The 21,644-nt window shown below is 39.8% G+C and overlaps 1 protein-coding gene across 6 annotated transcripts in view; it reads left to right on the forward strand.

Moving 5' to 3' along the window:
- Nucleotides 1-348: 348 nt before the first annotated feature.
- LOC128639845 (sperm-specific protein Don juan-like) overlaps nt 349-21,644 on the forward strand; it is a 28,219-nt gene continuing 6,923 nt past the window's right edge. For 3 of the 6 annotated variants that reach the window (XM_053692052.1, XM_053692051.1, XM_053692050.1), the window contains exon 1: nt 349-495. Coding sequence is in view for 2 of the 6 variants with exons in the window: in XM_053692051.1 (XP_053548026.1) it covers nt 360-495 (136 nt within the window). In the remaining 4 variants the exon portion in view is untranslated. Of the gene's footprint in view, nt 496-4,021; nt 4,049-21,494; nt 21,559-21,644 lie in introns of those variants that run through there. The other 3 variants (XM_053692057.1, XM_053692055.1, XM_053692054.1) reach the window with 3 other exon arrangements.

Consider the following 21,644-nt stretch of genomic DNA (forward strand, 5'->3'; position numbering starts at 1 on the left):
CCGCCCCCCAAACAGCTCTCTAAACCTCCCCCCTCTACCTATTAGCTGCCATTTTAGGTACTGGCAGCTGTCTGTCAGTACCCAGTTTGCTATAAAAAAAAAAAAAAAAAAATCTGTATTGTAGCTGCCTCCCCTCATTACCCTCCCCCTCCCAGATCACTTTCCCACCCTCTTATCTCCTTTCCACTGTAGGAGCCCCCTCTCCCTCCTTCCCCCCTTCTTCCCACTCACTGCCTCTGTAAACTTTTTTTCCATAACGTAGTGGTCCCACACGCTCCTGCCCCCTCCAGCGATGGGCCACCCACCCGCCTCGCTCCTAACCCTCCCACGCCACCAACGATTGGCACCACAGCTGTCTGATGCAGAGAGGAACACAGAGTGGCCCTTTCTGCATCGGTAACTCTGCCCGTCTATTTCTGCACTGCCACACTCATGGGACATACAGAAATAGTACAACGCTGGTCCTTAAGGGCATAATGACCAGCATCGTACAGGGTAAGTCGCTGGCCGTTAAGGGGTTAAAGAGACATGAAACACAAATATTTTATTTCCTGATAGAGCATACAAATGTAAACAACTTTCTAATTTACTTCTATTATCTAATTTGCTTAATTATTTTGTATCCTTTGTTGAAAGAGCATCAATGCACTACTGGGAGCTAGCTAGCTGAACGCAAATCGAGGCACATATTTGCAACCACCAGTCAGCAGCTTCTGAGCCTACCTAGGTATTCTTTTCAACAAAAGATACAAAAAGGAATAACAGAAATTAAATAATAGAACTACATTGAAAAGGTATTTAAAATTGCATGGTCTATATGAATCTTGAATTAAAAAAAAGATGTGGGTTTCATGTCCCTTGAAACATGAACTCAAATCTATTTAAATGTAACTAATATATTGGTATCAGTTATGTACTACCTACTAATTTATTGGTTTATAGGTTTTTCATACTAATGCCCAATGAGAATTAGTAGGAAGCCAGTGAGTATAATCAGTACATATAGTATAGATATATTTCTGTTGATGAGATAAATAAATACATCTTAAATGGACACTAAAGTCAATATATTTTTTTTAACTAGCTACAATGTAACTATTAGTTATATTGTAACTAGCTTATGGTTTATTTTATAGGTAAGTATTTAGTTTTAAATAGGAATCATTTAGTTAATGATAGTTATTTTATTTATATTTATTTAAATTATATTTCAGTTGGGGGGTTTAGGGTTAGACTTAGGTTTAGGGGTTAATAACTTTAATATATTGGCGGCGACATTGGGGGTGGCAGATTAGGGGTTAATAAGTGTAGGTAGGTTGCGGCGACATTGGGGGTTCATAAGTATAATGTAGGTGGCGGCGGTGTCCGGAGCAGCAGATTAGTGGTTAATAATATAATGTAGGTGTCGGCGATGTCGGGGGCGGCAGATTAAGGGTTAATAAGTATAAGATTAGGGGTGTTTAGACTCGGGGTTCATGTTAGGGTGTTAGGTGTAGACATAACTTTTGTTTCCCCATAGGAATCAATGGGGCTGCGTTAGGAGCTTTACGCTGCTTTTTTGCAGGTGTTAGGGTTTTTTTTCAGCCGGCTCTCCCCCATTGATTCCTATGGGGAAATCGCGCACAAGCACGTTCAGCCAGCTCACTGCTAACGTAAGCATCGCTGGTATTGAGGTGAGATATGGAACAAAATTTTGCTCTTCGATCACTTTTTTGCGGTTAACGCCGGGTTTGGAAAAACACATAATACCAGCGCTGTCTGTAAGTGAGCAGTGAGCATAAACTGCTTGTTAGCACCGCACAGCCTCTAACGCAAAACTCGTAATATAGCAGTTTATTTTTTAATCCCTTAACAACCTGCGGCGTACCTTGTATGACGCTGGTCGTTATGCCCTTAAGGATCTGGGAGGGGGTAAATGAAAAGGGGGCAGCTACACTGCAGAAAAAATGTGTGTGGTTTTTTTTACTAAGTAAAATTGCCAAATTTTGGAATACTGGGTGCTGACAGACAGCTGCCAGTACCTAAGAAGGCGGATCTAGTTAGAGTGGGGAGGGTTAGAGAGCTTTTTGGGAGGGATCAGGGAGGTGGGAAGGTAAGGGGGTTAATCCTACACTTAAGAAAATATTAAAAAATAAATATATATATATATATATATATATATATATAATGTATAAAACTGCATACTGGCACACTGTCTGCCAGTACTTACGATGGGGTGACCAGTGGAGGGATGGGGGAGGGAAGAGAGCTATTTGAGAGGGATCAGGGAATGTGAAGTGTCAGGTGGGAGGCTAACCACTACACTAAAGCTAAAATTAACCTTACAAATAACCTAAATAACCCCTTCACTGCTGGGAATAATAAAAGTGTGGTGTGCAGCTGCAATTAGCAGCCTTCTAATTAGTAAAGAGCAATGGCAAAGTCAAATATGTCTGCTATTTCGGAAAAAGGTGATCCCATAAAAGATTTTACATTAATTTGTGCCATTATTGCACAAGCTGTTTGTAAACAATTTAAGTGAGAAACCTAAAGTTTGTGACAAAATTAATGATTTTTTTTTTTACTTAATCGCATTTGGTGGTGAAATGGTGGCATGAAATATACCAAAATGGGCCTAGATCAATACTTTGGGTTGTCTACTAGAAAAAAATATATAGTTTTGATAGGTAAATAAAAAAAAAACAAGGCTCTATTTCTGTTTAAATGGAGTGATGGTAAAAATGCTATAAATGCTCTTGTCTTTGGGGGAAGTTTTAGTCTGAAATTCCCGGTCCTTAAGGGGTTTAAAGGATAGATAAACCCTTTATGACCAATTCCCCAGTTTTGCATAACCAACACTGTTATATTAATATACATTTTACTTCTGTAATTGCCTGTATATAAGCCTTCTCAGACTGCCTCCTTATCGTAATTCTATTTACAAACTTACATTGTAGCCAATCAGTGCTGGCTCATGAATAACTCCACAGGTGTGAGCACAATGTTATCTAATATGGCACCCATGAACGACCAGTTTCTTGCTGTGAAAAGCATTAAAAATGCTCTGTATTAAAGGTTCCCTGAAGGGGCTTAGAAACAGACAGAAATTTAGATGTTTAAAGTTTACAAAGTATATTAATATAACAATATTGGTTGTGCAAAGCTGAGGAATGGGTAGAAAAGGCTTTATCTTTCTTTTTAAACAATAACAATTTTGGAGCATGCTGTCCCTTTAAAGGAATAGTCTAGTCAAAAAAAATAAACTTTCATGATTTAGATAGAGCATGCAATTTTAAGCAACGTTCTAATTTACTCCTATAATCAAATTTCCTCTGTTCTCTTGGTATCTTTATATGAATGTAAGCTTAGGAGCCAGCCCATTTTAAGTTCAGCACCTGGGTAGCGCTTGCTGATTGGTGGCTACATTTAGACACCAATCAGAAAGCGCTACCTAGGTTCTGAACAAAAAATGGTCCGGCTCCTATGCTTACATTCTTGCTTTTTGAAATATAGATACCAAGAGAACGAAGAAAAATTGCATGCTCTATCTAAATCATGAAAGTTTATTTTTGGCTAGACTATCCCTTTAAGAGAAGGTGCCTTGGTAATTTACCATTGTATAGGACAGCTGCCCCTACAGCACTCACAGAGTCCTCTCTGTGATCTGTAATAGTGTATATTGCCGAGAGGATTAGCAGATTTGAGAATTATTGTATCTAATTGTGGAAAAATATTATGCTTGATTTAAACACAAACAAATCACTAGAGAAGACAATTGATGAAGAGAGTTTATACATATCACCAACTACACCTATAGAATTTATTTTGTCATGTATCCTTATTATAGAAAGGAAAGCTCAGATTTCGTTATGTGACTCACAATGTACCCCCCCTCTTTTACATGGTACTGATCTGTTATAACAGGTGTTGGAGAAGATCTGCAGCAAATAGCAGAACCTTATAGCGGATTTCAATCTGTTCTCAATCCACTTCCTTTCCCCTCTTTTCACTCCCCCTTTCCCCATCCAAGATGTATTTGAAGCTGTTCATGGCCTGTCCAGTGAAGAGGGTTTGTTTTGTTTTTTTACATTAGGATTGTGATTGTAATGAACTACAGAAATAGGAAATGCTGCCGGCATTTAAAAAATAAACAGAAAACTAAATTATCATGCGGCAACATGGAAAACAGATTGTGCCGCCATCTTGTATAATGTCATAGTACCAGCACCATTATGTACTTGCTACATTGTCTAATGAGAAATCCGCTCCTAGGGGTCAATTTATCAAGCTCCGTATGAGCTTGATGCCCCTTGTCTAAAGACCGCTGCTCCATAACTTGTCCGCCTGCTCTGAGGCGGTGGACAAAAGTCAACCCGATCAAATACGATCAGGTTGATTGACATCCCCTGATAGCGGCCGATTGGCCTCGAATCTGCAGGGGGCGGCATTGCACCAGCAGTTCACAAGATGTGCAGCGGACATGATACGCTACATCGTATCATGTCCATTCGCACAATAATACATAGATTCCCTAGTTTCTATACTTATTGATGTTTAATTTGTGGTGTTGCAGATATGATTCTAATAGCAATAATATTATTTATAATATCAGAGAGGCAATGATTCTGGTACCTTATGCGCAGAGGAAGGTAAATTAATTGTGCATGATATTAATTGTTAAAGGGACACTCAAGTCAAAATAAACTTTTATGATTCAGACAGAGCAGCAGTTTTAAGACACTTTCCAGTTTACTTCCATTATCAAATTTTGCACATTCTTTTTATATTCACACTTTCTGGGGAACAAGATCCTACTGAGCATGTGCACAAGCTCACAGGGTATACGTATACTGGTCTGTGATTGGCTGATGTCTGTCACATGACACAGGGGGCCGGAAAATGGGAGAAAAAATAAGGATGTCAGAAAAAAATCTACTGCTTATTTGAAAATCAGAGTAGGTGTTAAATCATTGTCATTTTATTGTGCACTTGTTAATTATGCAATTCTACTGCATTAAATGGTCCTTTAATTGTAAGAATATAACATTTGCCGAATAATTTGATGAATAAAGTTTTTTAAAACTTTTAGGAACATACTGTACGGTGTTTTATCAACTACTGATCCTTTGTGAAATCAGTGGAGAAGTTACCTATCAGCTTCTCCAACTTCTCCAGTCTCACCAATAATTGACCAATTTATAATTTTATGGAGTTCATTTAATAATAATCTGTGAGCTTTAGAGCAAGGGTTCCATATAATAACGCAGTAACTGAAGAGAATAAGGAGGTTGCAGACCATTTTAGTAACTGATCCAGTGAGCAGAATACATTAGAGAGCCATCCCAGCCTCACCAGCCTGCCCAACTACACCAGTTTCTGTGTCATTTAGGGGTTCTGATTCTCTAAATCATGGAGTAATTTGTGAGGTTTTGGTTAATCGAATAAATAAAATAACCCAGGAACTGATAAGAATCTGAAAAGACCCCATAGAAAAAAATCTGTCCAGTGTCTCTAGTGCAAAAAAAGAAATGTCAAGAATGAATCAGAGCTGTGATCGTTATGCAAAAGAATTACAATAACGACAATAAAACAAGATTTATTAATGTTTTACATTTTTACAAGGTGACATTATGCTGACAGTTATTCATTATTATTAATATCCTCATTCCTACCCTATCTTATTACATTTACAGCTAATCATAAATTAATTTGAACACATGGCAATAAATCAAAACAGGATTTCCTGGAAAAAAAAGAAGAATAAGCATAAAGATGTTGCTCGTTGCTTTAGTGTAAGTGGCACTCATTGTAAATTTTACTCCAGTGGTGATCTGTTGGCTGGCAAATTAACATAACTATGATTTCTGTAGGTCTGCAATGAGGTTACAACAGCGCCACCTGTGAATGAGCCCTAAACCTAGACCTAGACTTAACCCTTACCATAGCCCTAACCCTAACCCTAGGTCTAGAGTGAACCCTAACCCTATCCCTAACCCTATAACTAACCCTTACCCTAGCTCTAAACCTAGGCCTAGCTTTATCCTTTACCATAGCCATAAATCTAACCATAGGCCTAGCCCTTAACCCTTACCCTAGCCCTAACACTAACCCTATCCCTAACCCTAGCCTTTAACCTTAGCCTAGCCCTAACCCTAGGCCTAGCCTTAAACCTAACCCTAGCCTTAAACCTTACTCTAGCCCTAACACTAGGCCTCACCCTAACCCAAGCCCTAACACTTACCCTAGTCTTAACCTTAATTCTAAGCCTATCCCTTACCCTTACCATTACCCTTACCCCCAGCCCTACCCTAACCCCAACACTAACCTTAACCCTAGACGTAGCATTTACCCTAGCCCTAGCCTTAGCACTTAACCTTGCCCTACCCTTAAATCTAGCCCTAACCTTACCATAAACTTTACTCTAGCCCTAACCTTTACCCTAGCCCTAATTCTAACCGTTGCCTTAATCATTGCCCTAGCCCTAACCCTTACCCTTGCACTAACTAATATCCTTGCCATAATCCTAACCCAAACCTTACTCTAGCCCTCACCCTAACCTTTACACTAAACCCTTACTTTAACCCTAATCCCTAGCTCTAACCCTCACCTTAACCTTTACCCTAACCCTTATTCTAACCCTATCCCTAGCTCTAACCCTCACCCTAACCTTTACACTAATCCTTACTCTAACCCTCACCCTAACCTTTACACTAACCTTTACTCTAACCCTATCCCTATTTCTGACCCTCACCTAACTTTTACAGTAACCCTTATTCTAACTCTATCCCTAGCTCTAACCCTCACCCTATCCTTTACACTAACCCTTACTCTAACCCTATCTCTGACCCTCACCCTAACTTTTACACTAACCCTTACTCTAACCCTCACCTTTACACTAACCCTTACTCTAACCCTATCCCTATCTCTGACCCTCACCCTAACTTTTACCCTAACCCTTAATCTAACTCTAGCTCTAACTCTCACACTAACCTTTACACTAACCATTACTCTAACTCTATCCCTATGTCTGACCCTCACCCTAACTTTTACACTAACCCTTACTCTAACCCTATCCCTATCTCTGACCCTCATCCTAACCTTTATTTACACTAACCCTTACTCTAAACCCTATACCTATCTCTGACCCTTCACCCTAACCTTTACACTAACCCTTACTCTAACCCTATCCCTAGCTCTAACCCTCACCCTATCCTTTACATTAACCCTTACTCTAACCCTATCCCTATCTCTGACCCTCACTCCTAACATTTACACTAACCCTTGCTCTAACCCTATCCCTAGCTCTAACCCTCACCCTAACCTTTACACTAACCCTTACTCTAACCCTATCCTTTACACTAACCCTTACTCTAACCCTATCCCTAGCTCTTACCCTCACCCTAACCTTTACACTAACCCTTACTCTAGCCCTATCCCTAGCTCTAACCCTCACCCTAACCTTTACATTAACCCTTACTCTAACCATATCCCTATCTCTGACCCTCACCCTAACATTTACACTAACCTTACTCTAACCCTATCCCTAGCTCTAACCCTCACCCTAACCTTTACATTAACCCTTACTCTAATCCTATCCCTAGCTCTAACCCTCACCCTAACATTATTTACATTAACCCTTACTCTAACCCTATCCCTACCTCTGACCCTCACCCTAACTTTTACACTAACCCTTACTCTAACCCTATCCCTATCTCTGACCCTCACCCTAACCTTTACACTAATCCTTACTCTAATCCTATCCCTAGCTCTTACCCTCACCCTAACCTTTACACTAACCCTTTCTCTAACCCTATCCCTAGCTCTAACCCTCACCCTAACCTTTACACTATCCCTTACTCTAACCCTATCCCTAGCTCTAACCCTATCCCTAGCTCTAACCCTCACCCTAAACCTTTACACTAACCCTTACTCTAACCCTATCCCTATCTCTAACCCTCACTCTAACCTTTACACTAACCCTATCCCTATATCTAGCCCTCACCCTAACCTTTACACTAACCCTTACTCTAACCCTATCCCTAGCTCTAACCCTCACCCTAACCTTTACACTAACCCTTTCACTAACCCTATCCCTAGCTCTAACCCTCACCCTAACCTTTACACTAACCCTTTCTCTAACTCCTATCCCTAGCTCTAACCCTCACCCTATCCTTTACACTAACCCTTACTCTAACCCTATCTCTGACCCTCACCCTAACTTTTACACTAACCCTTACTCTAACCCTCACCTTTACACTAACCCTTACTCTAACCCTATCTCTGACCCGCACCCTAACTTTTACCCCTAACCCTTAATCTAACTCTAGCTCTAACTCCTCACACTAACCTTTACACTAACCATTACTCTAACTCTATCCCTATGTCCTGACCCTCACCCTAACTTTTACACTAACCCTTACTCTAACCCTATCCCTATCTCTGACCCTCATCCTAACCTTTATTTACACTAACCCTTACTCTAACCCTATACCTATCTCTAACCCTCACCCTAACCTTTACATTAACCCTTACTCTAATCCTATCCCTAGCTCTAACCCTCACCCTAACATTATTTACATTAACCCTTACTCTAACCCTATCCCTATCTCTGACCCTCACCCTAACTTTTACACTAACCCTTACTCTAACCCTATCCCTATCTCTGACCCTCACCCTAACCTTTACACTAACCCTTACTCTAACCCTATCCCTATCTCTTACCCTCACCCTAACCTTTACACTAACCCTTTCTCTAACCCTATCCCTAGCTCTAACCCTCACCCTAACCTTTACACTATCCCTTACTCTAACCCTATCCCTAGCTCTAACCCTATCCCTAGCTCTAACCCTCACCCTAACCTTTACACTAACCCTTACTCTAACCCTATCCCTATCTCTAACCCTCACTCTAACCTTTACACTAACCCTATCCCTATATCTAGCCCTCACCCTAACCTTTACACTAACCCTTACTCTAACCCTATCCCTAGCTCTAACCCTCACCCTAACCTTTACACTAACCCTTTCACTAACCCTATCCCTATCTCTAACCCTCACCCTAACCTCTACACTAACCCTTACTCTAACCCTATCCCTAGCTCTAACCCTCACCCTAACCTTTACACTAACCCTTTCTCTAACTCTATCCCTAGCTCTAACCCTCACCCTATCCTTTACACTAACCCTTACTCTAACCCTATCTCTGACCCTCACCCTAACTTTTACACTAACCCTTACTCTAACCCTCACCTTTACACTAACCCTTACTCTAACCCTATCTCTGACCCGCACCCTAACTTTTACCCTAACCCTTAATCTAACTCTAGCTCTAACTCTCACACTAAACCTTTACACTAACCATTACTCTAACTCTATCCCTATGTCTGACCCTCACCCTAACTTTTACACTAACCCTTACTCTAACCCTATCCCTATCTCTGACCCTCATCCTAACCTTTATTTACACTAACCCTTACTCTAACCCTATACCTATCTCTGACCCTCACCCTAACCTTTACACTAACCCTTACTCTAACCCTATCCCTAGCTCTAACCCTCACCCTATCCTTTACATTAACCCTTACGCTAACCCTATCCCTATCTCTGACCCTCACCCTAACATTTACACTAACCCTTGCTCTAACCCTATCCCTAGCTCTAACCCTCACCCTAACCATACCCTAACCCTTACTCTAACCCTATCCCTATCTCTGACCCTCACCCTAACCTTTACACTAACCCTTACTCTAACCCTATCCCTAGCTCTTACCCTCACCCTAACCTTTACACTAACCCTTACTCTAGCCCTATCCCTAGCTCTAACCCTCACCCTAACCTTTACATTAACCCTTACTCTAACCATATCCCTATCTCTGACCCTCACCCTAACATTTACACTAACCCTTACTCTAACCCTATCCCTAGCTCTAACCCTCACCCTAACCTTTACATTAACCCTTACTCTAATCCTATCCCTAGCTCTAACCCTCACCCTAACATTATTTACATTAACCCTTACTCTAACCCTATCCCTATCTCTGACCCTCACTCTAACTTTTACACTAACCCTTACTCTAACCCTATCCCTATCTCTGACCCTCACCCTAACCTTTACACTAATCCTTACTCTAATCCTATCCCTAGCTCTTACCCTCAACCCTAACCTTTACACTAACCCTTTCTCTAACCCTATCCCTCACCCTAAACCTTTACACTATCCCTTACTCTAACCCTATCCCTAGCTCTAACCCTATCCCTAGCTCTAACCCTCACCCTAACCTTTACACTAACCCTTACTCTAACCCTATCCCTATCTCTAACCCTCACTCTAACCTTTACACTAACCCTATCCCTATATCTAACCCTCACCCTAACCTTTACACTAACCCTTACTCTAACCCTATCCCTAGCTCTAACCCTCACACTAACCTTTACACTAACCCTTTCTCTAACCCTATCCCTATCTCTAACCCTCACCCTAACTTTTACACTAACCCTTACTCTAATCGTATCCCTATCTCTAACCCTCACCCTAACCTTTACACTAATCCTTACTCTAACCCTATCCCTAGCTCTAACCCTTACCCTAACTTTTACACTAACCCTTACTCTAACCCTCACCCTAACCTTTACACTAATGCTTACTCTACCCTCACCCTAACCCTTGCCAATAACCTTAACAAAACATTACATTTAAAATTAAACTTTCATGATTCAGAAGTAGCACTCAATTTTAAAAAACACTTCCTGGTTTACCTCAAATTTACCTTAATCTCTTGGTATTCTTTGGTAAAGAGCATATAAAGCTCTAAAGAGTGCAGGTGTCTCGAGCACTGTATGGGATCAGAGTTATCACATTTCACAGTTTCATCACACCTCATACACTTGGATTTTTTTTTTTATTTGCTTAGTTTTTAGATTCTGTAAAAGCGCTAGTGCAAAAGGACAGCTGTTCATTCTTGGAGAAGTGTGTACACTTTCTAAGGCAACAGCCCCTACTGATCATGTGCAAGACTTCATATCTCCTATATGTCAGTAATTGGCTGACAGCTATCATGGGGTACAGGGAACTGGGAAAGAAAGAACATTTTCAAATTTGCCTTGCTTGTTTGAAAATCAGAATAAGTATTATTGCATTATCTTCTTATTTTGCATTTGTTGATTATAAACTTATTGATACACAAAAGTACAAAAAATGTACTTGGTGGGTAAGCAAATAAATAATAAAAAGTGAATAACACAAACTAAAAAAGTATATTAGGAAAAGTGTATATTCAATTATAAGGATATATATGATCCGTGTAGTCCTCCTCACTTAGGTAAGTCAAAGGTTAACTCCAAATTCGATGTTAATTTGTTTTAAAAATGTTTAAAATTGGTTGATGTTTAATTCTTTAGTAAGGCAACAGAAATTTCTTGTAATTACAAGGAGAATATGGTCCATCTAACTATAACACTAACCCTTACCCTAGCTCAAACCTTAACTCTAGCCCTAATCCTTACATTTACACTTACCCATAACCCTAAGCCTTACCCATACCCTAGCCCTAAACCTTACTTTACCCTTACCCATAACCTAAGCCATACCCATATCCTAGCCCTAACCTGTACCCTAGCCCTTACCTTTACCCTTACTCATACCCTAGCCCTAAAGCTTACCTTTACCCTTACCCTTAACCTAAGTCATACCATACCCTAGCCCTAACCTGTACCTTAAGCCTTACCCATAGCCTAGCCCTAACCCATACCCTAAGCCATACCATACCCTAGCCCTAAACCTTATCTTTACACGTACCCGTACCCTAGGCCATACCCATAGCCTAGCCCTAGCCCTTACCTTTAACCTAACCATACCCTTAGCTTTACCCATACTCTAGCCCTAACCCATACCCTTCCCCTAACTCATACCCTAGCCCTAACCCTTACCATTTCCTTACCCCATACCCTAAGACTTACCCATAGCCTAGCCCTAACCCTCACCTTTACTCGTACTCATTCCCTAAGCTTATCCATACTGTAGCCCCTAACCCATACCCTAAACCTTAACCTTACCCATACCTTATCCCTAACCATTACCTTAACCCATAGCCTAGCCCTAACCCTTACCTTAACTCTAACCATACCCTATGCTTTACCCATACTCTAGCCCTAACCCACACCCTAAGCCTAACCCATACCCTAGCCCTAACCTTTAACCATTACCCTTACCAATACCCTAAGACTTAGCCATAGCCTAGGCCCTAACTCAATACCCTAATCCTTACCCATATACTAGCCCTTACAATTACCCTTACCCTAAGACTTTCCCATAGCCTACCCCTAACCGCTTACCCTAACCATACCCTAACTTTTACCCATACTCTAGCCTAACCCATAAACCTAGTCCTAGCCTACCCTTAACCATAGTTCTAACCCCAGATTTAACCCTAGCACTAACTCTTACCTAGCCCTTATCTCAGCCATTATCCTAGCCCTAACCCTAGCTCTAACCCTTACCACTTGCCATAAACCTAAATCTAGCTCTAATGAATGCTCTAGCCCCATAAACAATCTTAAAACTAACCCTAGGCCTAACTCTATCTAAACCTAGATCTAACCATAGAATATACTATAGCCCTAAAGTCAACCATTTTTCTATGTTTAACCCTAGCACAAATTTGAAGAAACCCATACCTTAGATCATGATCATTCATCCAGGGTGTCCTGGGCAGTGCAATTTCTGCATAATTGCATCTCTGCCACTACATTTTGCCCGATGAGATGGTTGTCAATGCCAGTGTAACATTTTTACTAAGTAATCTGATTTTCTTCCAGAAACTGACATTAAATGGTTACAAGGTCTACCTTATGAAAAAAAAAAATTCCTCAAACTTAGGGTCTCAATTTATTGGCTATTTTCTTTCATAATAATTTTGTTTTCTGACAATATGGTTAGATTTGGCTGCTTAAAGCCTACAGCAAAAAAATGTGCTTTCAACAGAAAAGTTCCTGAAAACGTGTTTTAAATTGGTAAAGGAATATGAAACCTCAAAACAACAATGTATTAAGTATATATATTATGTATCCTATTTGAGTTATGGTTTATGTTCATTTTGTTTATTTTTTGTTGTTTTAAGTTGGAATTTTGGGTTTGATATATAAGAGGTTGATTGCTTCTTAATGGTACTAAAGGTGTTTTGTTAGTTATGACATCAGAAGTGGGTGGGATTTTGTATGGTATATAGGTACAAGATGTTGTCATGTCATTTATTGAGCCTGAAGAAGGGGAGGTAGCCCCAAAATGTTGCTCTGTACTGTTGCCTGATGCTTTAATAAAATAATTATCTGCACAATTTGGTGTGCCTGCCACATTTTTTTCTTCTGCATTTGCATTATGACTCTGTGGAAGTCTCCCTAAGGGTGATGGGGGAAACCAGACGTGGACTCCTTGCCCAGTGGGATTAGAGGAATGTGGCTGCACCTCACTGACGAGGCTTGAAGGTCAAAACGATCGTCTGGGGTTGTCATGTTCCTTGATCAGAGAATTGCCTGGTATTTCGGGGCTGGACTGACCTTACTCGGTGGGATCAGACTGAAATACTTTAAGAAAGTTCTCCTCTGTGAAAAGCACAATTGGGCTAAAAGAGGCTGCTCCTAGGTGGCAACTCGCCATAGAACAAGCTACTGAGCTGATGTTTATTCCTGTTAGAGCGCTTCTCTCTTTGTATGAAACTTTGCAATATACTTTGATTATATATATTTCCCCCCTTTTCCTTTTATTTAGCTTAGAAAATTATTCTCTGAGCCTTAAAAGCACACTGTAGACTTCTGAAGTCTAACTCTGCTACATATGTGTTGCTTATTAGTTTCAGCAGATAACAACAACTACAAAGCAATGCACTTTATACTAACATTACGACCATAAGATAAGGGGGCACTCTGCAGAAGTTTAGATTCAAGGTAATAAAAACCCACCAAAAGCAGGGGGGCGGAGCCTACAGTTGCAGTGGCAGGATGTGTTTTTGAAGAGCTCCTGAATTTATTTTGTATTTTAAGGGATATAATATAATTTTCTCAGCAGTTTTATACTCCAGAGGTATTGAAAGATTTAGGAGGCATATTCCTAAACTCTGTGCCTGACCTATGTTCTTCAACTAAACTTTACAATCATCGAGAGAACTTTACAGCAGTGTGGCCTAAGCGGTCGATCTAGTTGTTGGCGAATGGTGGAGTTTGGGCTGCCGCACATTCCCCCCCAGATTCCTGGGTTACAAGCTCGTCACCCCCTCCCCACCCCCAGATTCCTGGGTTTCAAGCTCGTATTGAAGCACCTACCACTTCCTATAACAACTAAAGCTAGCCAACACTAGTTTTGTTATTATTTACTATCCAAAATATCTTGCCATTGATACAAGTTCTTTTTGCTGACTTTGAAATGCAATGCTCAACAGTATTGGCAGTTTGATGCAGACAAATCAATGTGGAGACATCAAAGAAATCGCCTCTACAAAACCGTCCTCAGGAGCTGCGATACCTAGAGATGGACTAAGGCAAGCTACAGGGCATACTGAGCCATTATCGGACTACCCAACAGTATGCATGTGCATTTGGAAGCATCAATTTCTCTGTGGGATCCGACCTTGTGGGCTGTGGCCGACCCCGGGGAGCTGGTTCCAGAAAATCCAGTGCATCATTGTCCCTGTCTGCCAGATATAGGTAGCGATCTACAAAATAATTCAGCGTATCTACCTGCTTTGATTGGGCTGAGAGGGAAGGGCCCTAACGACTTAACTATGAACTACCGGTTACTTGCCTGGCTAGCTGTTGATGAAGAGATTGTTAAAAATGGCTCTGGAGTAGCAATATGGTACATATCGGTTCTGTTACTGGACCCATATGCCCAGGGGACTAATGGATTTGACATACAAGTTGGGATTCAGTCAGTCCCACTGGAAAAGATGCTTGCATTCCTCGGCTTATCAGATAGCCAGAAAGTCGGAGTGGGCTAAGGGAGGTCTCCTGTTTGGATTGATGCACCAGGCTCTACATAGCAGGCTGATACTGAAAGTGAAAACTAATTCCATAATGTGATTGCTATTGACAGTAGGAACTACCTTGATATTGAAATGCTTTAAGTATATGTTTCTCTACTTGTTTTACATTCAGTGATAGTCACTATACGTTTTACCTGGTTAATGATAGATATATTAGGTATGCACCCATTTCATGCTTTTGTATGCTAAACTCTGTCTTCACTGTCAGAGGCCGAGACTGTTGAACATAACAGATTTACAGTTTACTTGTTTCTTATATTAAGATGTGTACAATGACTGTTCTATAAATGTATTTTTTTTTTAATTTTATTATTATTATTATTATTCAACATGTACACGCATTCTGCAGTTCTTAGCGTCCTATATTCTAAGGGTCAGACTCTTTGGGGTGAATAGCTAAAGTTTAATTTTACATACTCTCACACCAACCCCATCAATTATATGGCTTTCTAATATTCCATGCCACAGACTGGTTTTTAAGCCCACCATTACATAGACTATGTTTATTCCCTTAATTGATAGCTTACTTGCTACCCCTTTCTTAGCTTATTTTTTGTTTTGTTGGCTCATTTTTATACTTCCTCCCTAGTTAACCACACTATCTACACATTTTGCACACCTGTATAATGTGATGGTCTAAATTTACTGTGGATTTTGTATACTTACTTATTATCTAACAGTGGTCCCAATTTAGTTAGATGGGGTAACAGACCACAAAATGAAGAGCTATCACTATTAATAGTCTTAGATGTACTTTGCAGGTTGGCTCATATACTCCTTTGTTTCTACTAATTATTATTATTATCAGGTATTTATAAAGCGGCAGCAGATTACGTAGCGCTATAAAGAAATAATGGAACATTACAGGGATGCATTAAATACACAAACAAACAAGTACAATATTGGGGTACATTACAGTTGTAGGTGCAGTAATTGAGTTATACAAAAGGAGAGGAATGCCCTGCCCTTGAGCACAATCAGTAGTAGTTCACTTTAAAATACCAAGTGGCCTACAGGTAGAGAGGCTTAAGCTTACAATCTAAAGGAGAGGGAATGGACACAAAAGGTGAGGGAGAAGGGAAATATGTCTGATATAAGGCAGTGTAAACTGAGAGTGAGTGAAATGTGTGGTGAGTAAATTAGGGTTGGAAAAGTGTAACAGAATGTGATAAAGTGTCAGTTCAGAGGCTGTGAGTGTGAAGTAGTGTCTCTATCCTGGATCATTAGTGACAGCTGCACCTATTGCTGTTAGGTGTTTATATATTAAGGTAAACACTAGGGTGGGAGGTGGAGGGAGGCTTGGTGGGCTAGTGCGTGCAGAGAGCCTGTAGGATTGCTTGTTGCAGTAAGGTCTTCAAATGTTTGTTTGCAGAAAGGGATCTTTAATTGTATGTTTGCAGAGAGCCTGTAGGATTGCTTGTTGCAGTGAGGTCTTCAAATGTTTGTTTGCAGAAAGGGATCTTTAAATGTATTTTTGCAGAGAGCCTGTAGGATTGTAATTAGTAAAGATAAATGGCTGATTTTGTAAAATGTCTGTGAGAAGTTGTAAGTAGATTGTAATATAAGTCCACACATCCACAGTTATAACCATTTGTAGCATTTGGGTATATACCCTTTACAAGAGTTAGTTTATAGTCTAACGATCTAATAGATTGGGGTTACTCTTTCAATACTTGTTAGACATATATTGCCTTTACTATCCCTATTTTCTTATCCATATATAGTTACTCAGTATAACACCTATTTTTATCTCTTATTTCTGTTTTTCCTTTTATTGGTTTGCACCAGTTATGAGACTTGTAATTATAATCTGTTATGTAAATGATAATACTGTTTAAACTAGAATCTTACGCATTGATAGTTCGAGCATTGTTTTAATGCAGAGTTGTGTTAAGGATTCTTCCTGCTCCTATGTATAGCGTATAAGCTTATAGCTCCAAAAGTGACCTAATATTCTGGGTAGCTTTATTACACCCCGTTAACATAAATTTATAGACTAAGTGACCCAAAGGAGGCTACATTCTCTCACCGGGGGTGTGATTCTTTTACTTACATGTCTAATATATATAAGGGGAACAATATTTTTTTTCACAAGCTAGTAGTTTTTATTTGGGGTCCAAAAGTGTCCCACTTTGTTATTTTATCTTCTCCCCTAGAATTCCCCATTATGGCTTAAATTCTCCTTTAGGGGGTCCAAGAGAGGTCTCTATTTGTCATTGAGGGAAACCATTGTACCCGACTTTACACCATATTTTCAGGGGATACTCTTTAATTAAAAACCTTAGGTTAATTTTTATTCGTACAACTGGGCGATTATTTGTATGGTTATTCGGACATTCAATATGTATATTTTGTTGTGATTTTCCTATGCTTTCGGAACTGTGATATTATTTGCCTGTTTCCTTTATTTACAACCTCAATAAACAATATTTTTTTAAAAAAGACACCAAAAGCAAATAGATTGCAATCTACCCCCTAACATTTAAATGATCCATGTCACAAATTTTGCCAATGGCCACTTTGGCACTGCCGTAACATTGCAGCCAATTGTTGCCATGGTACAAAGACTGGTTAACTCGGTTGATGCTAGAAAGGGTAACAACCTTGGAAATCCTCAGCATTTTCTAAATAGCTTAGGTTAGGTATATATACTGTATATAGTTGATATAGGAAAGTCAGTGTACAGACAATAAATTATGACAGCCTTAAAGTTTCATTAAAACAGAACCTTCATTGCCAGGTTAATTTTAAATATCCAGTGTAAATTTTACAGTTCAGGTGCTGTTTTAAAATTTACACTGAATATTTTCATATACAGTTACTTTGACAGCTCTAATTAAGTGGACCACAGTATATTCAAACACTAGAGCCGCAAATCGCTTAGTGAGTATAGGTTTATCTCCTTGTATCAACAGTGCTATTATCACATCTTTTTTGTAAGCATACTCTGCCTGACCTGCATTTAATAATATGTATGTACAGGCTATGGGGCCTATCTATAAAGCTCCGAAAGGAGCTTGACGGCCCGTGTTTCTGGCGAGTCTTCAGACTCGCCAGAAACAGCAGTTATGAAGCAGCGGTCACAAAGACTGCTGCTCCATAACCCTGTCCGCCTGCTCTGAGGAGGAGGAGAACAGACATCGCCGGAAATCAACCTGATCGAGTACGATCGGGTTGATTGACAGCTCCCTGCAGGTGGCTCATTGGCCGCGAGTCTGCAGGGGGGCAGCGTTGCACCAGCAGCTCTTGTGAGCTGCTGGTGCAATGCTGAATACGGAGAGCGTATTGCTCTCCGTATTCAGCGAGGTCTGGCGGACCTGATCCGCACTGTCGGATCAGGTCCGCCAGACCTTGATAAATAGAGGCCTATGGATTAATACCTACATCCTAGGTCTGTATCTTACATGTATTGAAGTACCATTCCTGCCATATATGTTGGTTCATCTACCATTATTTCGTATCAGCAAAAACTCACTTGTGTTTTTAAGGTTTGTGTGTATGTTTTTTTTATTTTTTTAAATTATCCTAATAAAGATTACATTTTAAAACAGCTTATTTCTGCCACAATCACGTTGTTCTATACTTATTTAGCTGTTAAGGAATGAGAGTGCTATCAATGCAATAAAATTTTCTGATTTTCAAATGAGCACTAGTTTTTTTCTGACAAGTTTCTTTCATTTCCTCTGCCCCTGTATCATGTGACAGCCATCAGCCAATTAGAAATTGTATATACTGTGAACTCTTGCACATGCTCAATTGGAGCTGGTGCCTCTGAAGATGTGTATATAAAAAAGATTTTGCACATTTTGATAATGTAAGTAAATTGGAAAGTTATTTTAATTTCCTCATACTCCTCACATTCAGTCCTTGGCTAAAGCCTGCCACTTCAACCTTAAAACATCTCTAAAATTAGACATTTCCTTACACAAGACACAACTAAGATTTTAATCCACTCTCTTATCCTTTCCCACCTTGACTACTGCAACTCCATCCTCTCTGATCTCCCTAGCTGCCGTCTAGCTTCTTTACAATCCATAATGAATGCCTCTGCCAGGCTCATCTTCCTTACACGCCACTGCTGCTCAGCTCTGCCGACTCTGCTGCATATCTCTGCCAATCCCTTCACTGGCTTCCTCTTGCATCCAGGATTAAACACAAAATTCTGACGCTGACAAACAAAGCCTTCAACTGCACTGCTCCCCCCTATATCTCAGACCTTGGGGCCTATTTATGAAAGGCCTGTCGGACATGATCCGAGATTGCTGATTATGTCCAACAGACCTTGCTGAATGCGAAGAGCGATACGCTCTCCTCATTCAGCATTGCACCAGCAGCTGGTGAACTGCTGGTGCAACGCTGCCCCCTGCAGATAGCAGGGGGGGTGTTAATCCACCCGATCGTATTCGATCGGGTTGAATTGCGGCGATGTCTGTCCGCCTCCTCAAAGCAGGTGGACAGGTTATGGAGCAGCGGTCTTTAGACCGCTGCTTCATAACTGGTGTTTCTGGCGAGTCTGAAGGCTCGCCAGAAACACGGGGATTCAAGCTCCATATGGAGATTGATAGATAGGCCCCCTTGTCTCCAGATACTCTCCCTACCATCCCCTTCGCTCTGCTCACTATCTCCTCCTCTCTTGTCACCTCCTCACACTCCCGTTTACAGGACTTCTCCAGACTGGCTCCCATCTTGTGGAACTCACTGCCTCGCTCCACAAGACTCTCCCCTAGTTTTAACAGCTGCAAGCACTCCCTAAAGACTCTACAGTTCAGGGATGCGTACAACCTACACTCACCTTTCCTAATCCCAGTTCTTCTCCTCCATTGCTATCCCCTTGAACCCCTTAGCATGTAAGCCTAAGAGTCCAGCTATTTGTAGTTCTCCTTCATAAGAGCAAACTACAACAGTGCATTTCTCGGTAGGGCCCTCTACCCATTTGATCCCTATAAATGTTATCTTGTATACCAACTATGTTTATAGCACTTCGGAATCTGTTGGCGCTCTACAAATACCTGATAATAATAATAATCCAGAGGTACATTGGATTTATAGGTTAGATACTATGGAGCCCAAGGGCATGAATAGGGAAATTAATTGGTCAGTCTTGTATTAGTTAAATAGTAGCACACTGGGTCCTATTTGTAAATGTGTGTAATAGTTACTTTGTGACTAATTCTCTTGTTTTGGTGCTATGATTATTTGATGATGCTCTGTAACATTGTTTTTAAATTGTATATGTTTTTAAAAGATTGTATACATTTTTGAGTGTGATTTTTGATGCATAACTCAGGTTATAATACTCTGCTGCCCTCTAGTGACAATAGAAGATAACTGTTTAATTGAGACTAAATGATAGGGCTATATATTGGTAAGTATATTGGTGCAGAGACGCTACAACTGTTATCACATGATTAAGGGGAACACCCCCAAAATGTTGTGATGTTATCTGTATCCCCACGTTTGAATCAATAAAAGGGAATCCTCACTCTCTTTGTCTGTTCTAAATAATAATAATAATAATAATAATAATAATAATAATAATAATAATAAAATTGCATGTTCTATCCGAATAATGAAAGTTGAATTTTGACTTGAGTTTCTTTTTAAGACCAAAATATTTACATTACATTAAATAAAGAATTTATGACCCACCCTGTTGTGAAAACCACAATATTTTGTTGTTTGTGGTTTTATTAGAAGATTTGAAGACACAAATAAAAGACATTTTTATGAGTATATCTGTTCATAACTTTACATCACACCATTAAAACAGGATCAAAACTTTAAAAAGGCCAAGCACCCATTTGGTCGAGTGAACACCAAAGCTTAAAGATCCATATCAGCATTTCATTTAGTATAATAACCAGAATTCCCATATCCATTGTTAATCAGCTTTTTACTACATGAGCAACATGGAATTAAATATTTTCAGTCAATATTTCACTAAGCAGTGACTGTACGGCGGTGGACGATTTGTGGAAAAAATTCTAAAAGAAAATTTGTATTTTATTTTTATTTATGACAATTATTGAAGGAAATCAAACACTATTTACTAATTATTTGATGTCTAAGGTAAGTTAATATTTTTGGTCTTAAAAAGAAACTCAAGTCAAAATTCAACTTTCATGATTCAGATAGAACATGCAATTTTATTATTTTTATTATTTAGAACAGATTTAGATATAGTTTTGATGTATGAACGCATCATACATCAAAACTATATCTAAGTGTATCTACATGCCTCATATGTTTGAGGACTCTTAATGTGAGTTGCCATTTGTCTGTTTTTAATACCTTAATTTTTATTAAACGGTTTTACGCTATGTCCTTGCACTTTATTTCTTTTGCATAATCCTGCGGGAGCGTGAAGGGAACAGACCACCAGCCTCTATCAGGACTGAAAGTCCATACTCTAAGAGGGGAAAGGCACATACTCTGAGAGGAGAAGAACACTACCACCTGACTTTACCACTACTGCCACACCAGGACCACGGAAGTTTCACACTTACAAGAGGCGGCAACTTACCTCATATGATTGAGGTTTGTTCTAGTAAGTGTAATACCTACCAGATTTTCCTGCTTACTTTTTACCGGATATCTAGTCTCCATTAGAGACAATCTAATTGACTGTTCACT

Source organism: Bombina bombina, chromosome 9 (assembly GCF_027579735.1).
Source record: "Bombina bombina isolate aBomBom1 chromosome 9, aBomBom1.pri, whole genome shotgun sequence".
Lineage (NCBI taxonomy): Eukaryota > Metazoa > Chordata > Amphibia > Anura > Bombinatoridae > Bombina > Bombina bombina.